The sequence below is a fragment of the Oryza glaberrima genome, chromosome 7 (assembly GCF_000147395.1).
Source record: "Oryza glaberrima chromosome 7, OglaRS2, whole genome shotgun sequence".
Lineage (NCBI taxonomy): Eukaryota > Viridiplantae > Streptophyta > Magnoliopsida > Poales > Poaceae > Oryza > Oryza glaberrima.
The window spans coordinates 22,581,966-22,587,965 of record NC_068332.1 but is presented as its reverse complement, the minus strand read 5'-3'; the positions used below and the strand labels follow the sequence as shown (position 1 = coordinate 22,587,965).

Below are 6,000 nucleotides of genomic sequence, written 5' to 3'. Positions count from 1 at the left end.
TCTTTTTAGTAAGTTTATACCTAAAGTTTACACATCTAAACTTTATCCACCTAAAGTTTGTAGAGCGAATGTGTATAAGTAAAAAGTTTATATACCCGATTCAAATTCGAATTCGGATTCAAATATTTTATATAAATATTTTTATACACAAAGTTTATGCGTGCAAAATTTATGGTATAAAGTCTATGCACATGAATGAGAATATTATATTCTAATTTTCTTTTACTTTTTTTTTGAAATTTATGATGTAATAGAAAAGTTTTTGAACTCGTCATTTTGACGGTTTGAAGGATAGATATATGAGGAAAGATGATACAAACAATTAATTTCTTTGATTAATATAATAAAGCTTTTAGAATGACCCTTTTTCCTGGGGGCTGTTAGTGGGCGGGTAATCGTTTCCCTCTCCTCCTAGCGATCATACGTCCCTCCCCTAATACTCCTCTTTCATCTCTCTTTTTTTAACAAACAGTGCCCCTAATTGAAGTACTCAGTTGACACTTGACAGTGTACCTACCAGTGTTTAAACTAATCAACTCCTTCTTAATCACTTGAGACATTTTCTGTCCCATATCTGCTAGCACGCTCCTCCTCCTCACAGGCTCACACCCGTTTGTACTCTTCGCCGGCTTTAGCGTACACGCCAGAGTCCGTCCTCAGTATGATCTTGGCGTCCTGCGTGACGTAGCACGCCCAGTTGTCCACGTAGGACAGCGGCCCGGCCCTGATCAGCGGCCGCGTGTCCTCCACGTCATCGTCCTCGTCATCGTGCTCCGTGTCATCCTCACACTCCTCCCTCGAGTAGGCGAACCTGCTTGACACACCACACGCACACACCCATGAGTCGGTAAACTTCATATTGATATAAGATGATGGGCTGCAGTAATGGTGAGCAGTAGTAGCATGTACCTCATTGAATTTTGTGAGGGCGCCCATAGGATGCAGATGGTGCAGAGGAGGAAGAAGGAGATGAGCTCCCACACCGCGGGGATTACCCACGCCACTCGCCACCGCTCGTTGTGCTCATCAGTCATCTTAAAATGGACCTGAATTTTGATTTTAGAATTTTTTTTCATACATTATTTTGAAGTGCTAAAAGTCTTCTTATGTTAATTAATTTACGAGCTTGTACTAATGTACCACATGAACAGTTAGTGTCATGACGATAAAAGTCACCAGTAATGTGGACGAAAACAACTAAGGTTGTGTTTAGTTCCACGTAAAATTGAAAGTTTAAAGAAATTAGAATGATGTAACGGAAAAGTTGAAAGTTTATGTGTGTAGGAAAGTTTAATGTGACAGAAAAGTTGGAAGTTTGAAAAAAAGAGTTGAAACAGGGCCTAAGAAAATGATTAGTCATTTATGAGAGCAAAAACAAATGCTGAAATGTTCAGGCCCTGTTTAGATAGGACTAAAACTTTTAAATCTCTATCACATCGGATGTTTTTGGACACTAATAATAAATATTAAACGTAGACTATTAATAAAACTCATCCATAATCTTGGACTAATTCGCGAGACGAATCTATTGAGCCTAATTAATCCATGATTAGCCTATGTGATGCTACAGTAAACATTATCTAATTATAGATTAATTAAGCTTAAAAAATTTGTCTCACGAATTAGCTTTCATTTATATAATTAATTTTATAAGCATACTATATTTAATACTCTAAATTATTATCTAAATACAGGGACTAAAGTTAAGTCCCTGCATCAAAGACCACCTCAGTTCTCTGAAGTTGCTGAGCCATCAGAAAACAGCTAGGACTGCAGCGAAGTTATACCTCAAATGTGATCCAGCCGAGCGACAGGGCCACGGCGATGGTGAGAGAATTCGCGAATTTCCGATACATTTCAAGCTTCGCCGTCATCCTCCTCGCCTGCAAGAATCAGATTAATCACAGAATTCATTGATGATTCTCGAAGAATTATTCGAATTTTGGTAGAATTTTGAAAGTGGGAAGTTCAAATGATGCTACCTTGAGCTTGCTGATAGTTCTTGACAGCGAGGTGAAGATCCAGTAGATGAACACCGTGTTGAGGGCGGCGACGGGGAGAATGAAGAAGAGCCTCCTCGCCGGCGAGTGGTCACTGACGATGCCGACGTTGTCGCCGACGTCGAGCACCTCCGCCGCGGCGAGGAACGCGGCGCCGAGGGCGGCCACCCTGGCGTTGCCGCAGCCCAGCGCGGGCCTCGTCACGCCGTACCCCATGGCCACGAGCAGCGCCAGCACGCGGCACGCCGCGGCGCGCACGGCGCCCGACGTCGCCGCCCAGAACGTCGTCCCCGCCGGCCGGACGCCCGACGCGTCGAACTCGGCGAGGTCGAGGTACCAGGTGGTGACCTCCACCATGCCCAGCGCGATGGCCGCCGTCGCGAAGTTCTGCAGCGGCGACACCTCGCGCCAGAACCTCGCGTACCGGGCGAACCAGAGCGCGGCGAGCGCGGCGAACGCCAGCGACATGGCGCCGTAGAACGGCTTGAGCGGCGCCATCCTCCCCGGGAGGTAGCCGCGGCTGTTCTTCCAGATGGTCTTCCCCTCCGCGGCCACCACCTGCCCGGCGGCGAGCGACGCGTCGCAGTGGACGAAGTGGAGGCTGTACATCCCGGTGCGCGCCACGGCGACTGTCTCGTCGGGGAACGCCGCGACGAGGCTGCCCGGGAGGAACGACGCGGCGAGCACCTTGGGCCAGCGGCCGGTGGCGTTCGACGACACGGGGGCGCGGTACACGACCGCCCCCTCCGTGCACCCGCCTCGCCTCGCCATGCCCGGCGTGCAGCACAGCGCGCGCTCGCCGCCGACGACGTCGGACACCGCCCCGACGGCGTCGCGGTCGCCGGCCTCGAAGATGACCGCCGCCACCGTGACCGTCCGGTTGCCGTCCTCCTCCGCCACCGACGCCGCCTCCGGCGTCCTCCTGAACGCCACCTTCTCGAATCTGCACCAAGAAACCCCCCCATGGCGAGCGCGTCACATCCCAAGAACCAATTCAAACAACGAAGCAATGACACTTGACACCCACAACCAGCTCCGGCCACCGTACCGGACGAACGACTCCGCCGTGGCCGACGCGTAGACACCCTCGCTGCCGCCGTGCAGCACGAAGCCATTGCCGACGCCGGCGAACCTCTCGCCGGCGTACTCATGCACCGACGCCTCCGCACAAACGACGGCGCAAGAAACGACCACCACCGCCACCGCCGCGCCGGCGAGGAGGAGCCGCCTTATCGAAGGCATCACTGACATCGCCGGAGACGGGAGACTGCTGCTACCACCACCGCCGCCGCGGCAGCATCGGCGGCGGCGTGGAGTAGAAATACGAGAGGTGGAGGGATCCCGAGAAGTGGAGGGAGAACGGAAGAGACGACTTTGACGTTGGGAGGCAGCCATGAATTTTGTTAGGTCCACACCCTAAACTACAGAGGAAAAGAAAAAGAAAAAAAAAATACAGAGAATCCATTGCAATAATAATGGAACAGTGACAAAACCATGATGGAATTAGGCAGACATGCATGACGAAAATGACAAATGAGAGGGAACAAAGATGAGCAAGATTTAGCATTGAGATTATCTTGGTGTATGATTGGCTCCATTTCGTTGAGCACTATGCAATATGAAGTGACACGGGGATCGTTTAATCACGCGTTTTAAACAAAGATTTCGAGGGAAATATCATTCTCTGAATCAAGTAAGGATACACATAGTTATGATATTATCGGACTAAGGAGAAAAAAGAACCATGACCAAAACGCCTATTGTTTTAAAACGATTTTCTAACCTAAAACCGAAGTGGTAATATAGGTTGTAGCTCAACATTACAAGGGTTATGTGGGCAAATGTTTGGTACCTTGAGCAGATAAACATCGCTCCTGGGTGGAGAAGACCTAGGGGTTTGAGAAGAGCAGTGATATTGTGACAAGTTTCCTTAATTCCTCTTGCTTTGTTTAGTGGCAGTTTTACTTGTGGACTAAGGGATGACCGTGAGCGTGTAATGCCAGAGCTGAAGTTGAGGTTTTAGTGACGTGCCACTGGGGTTTTAGCGGTTTGAAAGCCACGTGTGTGTCCTCTCCTGATTACACTTACACCATCACTTTCTTGGTCATGTCAAGTCAACGACGATGTTAATTACCGCAATAAGAACAAATCTAATACTCCACCGTCCCAAAATATAAACATTCTTAGCATAGTAACGAGTCAAATGTTTTAAATTGTAACTATTAACAGCAAAAAAATAAAAAAAGATCAATCATGTAAAATTGATATTAGTAGATTTATCATTAGAAAAACTATCATAATATTTAACTTTTTTTATTTAAAACATCTTACTTTTATAGATATTGTTGGTTAAAGTAGCATCTCAGAGACCGTGTTAGAGTAAAAAAATGCTTATATTCTAGGATAGAGGGAGTAGTTATCTACATTCACTCTAATAGCTTAGTCATATAATAAATTTATAAATATATATTTTACTATCAATATTTGATCACCTCGCATACACACGTAAATACATGATATATTGAAATCCATGTGTTACAGCTGACTATATCTATAGCTCGTTTTTCTCCTCTCTACGTTTATCTCTTCTTGACATTTACTTGTAGCTAACATATAGCCTGTTGTCTTAAAAAAAAAAAACATATAGCCTGTATTTGCTACGCGTTGTTATATTTCTACCGGTACCACTGCCCTGAGTTCTTGATTTGTAGCATAAGGTACAATATTTTTTTCCCCATAAACGTGATCATTGAAGAAGAAAAAAAAGGGATATTGCAGATGTGCTGACTGAGCTAATTAAGAATAAGATATTCAGGCATAAACCAAGTTAGCTAGTGACTTTTGCATGCATTTGACATGCATAAGTCCACTAGCAAATATCTGCAGCCAAAAATCATCCTAATCCTAATAATCAACCAAAAAAGTCCAAAACAAAAGGAAAAGGTCAAAAGGTACTCATCGCAAGCCTGCAACAAGTCGCACAGCAAGACAGAAACTCACACCAGTTGGGCAGGAAACCACATGACCGTGTGTACTGCATGCCCCGTTTGGCTCACAACCTAACCACCAGCACACGCCTAATTAGTTTAATCAATAATTACCTTACCTTGTTTTTGCTTTCAGAATTAAGTGATCGTCTCGTCTAAGCTTCATGACCTTTACGCATCCGATCGAGTGACAAGAGATCAATTGGAGTAGTTATAAATAAGCGTGAGTATTATAATTAGGAGAAGTTTTACTGGTGTTTTTATTTCAAAAATAAAAAAAATCAACGGTCTAAAATAGAAGTATTATATAAGGGTATTTAAGTATCGATCTAACAGATGACATGGTGAAGGGTGTCGACAAATAACCATATTTTACTGTTGATTACCCTGTTGTCATTATTTACTGTAATTTTATTTTGAAAATGGAGGATTTTCCCATATAACTATATAAACCGATGTTCAATGACCGAACGAAAATGGGAAAAGTTTCAAAAAAGAAAAAGACTTTTCGCCTTCAACCGGGCCTAATTCAAAACAGCCCAACTATTTTGCCTCTGTTTTTTTACGTGATTTTTCAAATGTTCAATTTCAAAAAAAAAAAGGTCAAGTTCAAGCTTGACATGAATTTTGACCTTGTTTTTACATGCATTTTAAAATGGAAACTGAAGTTCAAAACATAGGGGAGAAAGCAATAGCCTAGCAAACAAACCATTTTCCCCCTCCAATTGGACCTAATTTGAAACAACACCCAATTGAAAATGGAATATGTCTACTTTGACTCCCTTAACTAGTGTCTTAACCTAATTTGTATCTTTAAACCGTAATAGCGGATATTTTGACCCCCAACTATTAAAACTGGTGTAATTTGTCTCCCTCAACGGTTTTGGAGGACTGTTCACTATCATGGAGCATACGTGGCGGTGTTGTAGGCGTCTGTCGAGGAGTGATCCTCTCTAGCGGGAGATCGTGAGACCCCCCTTTCGTGAGTTCGGCCGGGGAAGAAGCTCGCCTCT

At 44.8% G+C, this 6,000-nt stretch overlaps 1 protein-coding gene across 1 annotated transcript; it reads right to left on the bottom strand.

Moving 5' to 3' along the window:
- Positions 1 to 310: 310 nt before the first annotated feature.
- On the bottom strand, positions 311 to 3,396 carry LOC127778673 (membrane protein PTM1-like). Its single transcript, XM_052305295.1, has 5 exons — positions 3,049 to 3,396; positions 1,983 to 2,943; positions 1,788 to 1,883; positions 910 to 1,046; positions 311 to 811 (listed from the first exon to the last, which is right to left on the bottom strand). The coding sequence occupies exons 1-5, from the start codon at positions 3,393 to 3,395 to the stop codon at positions 604 to 606; spliced, it is 1,749 nt and encodes a 582-aa protein (XP_052161255.1). The 5' UTR covers position 3,396; the 3' UTR covers positions 311 to 603.
- Positions 3,397 to 6,000: the final 2,604 nt, after the last annotated feature.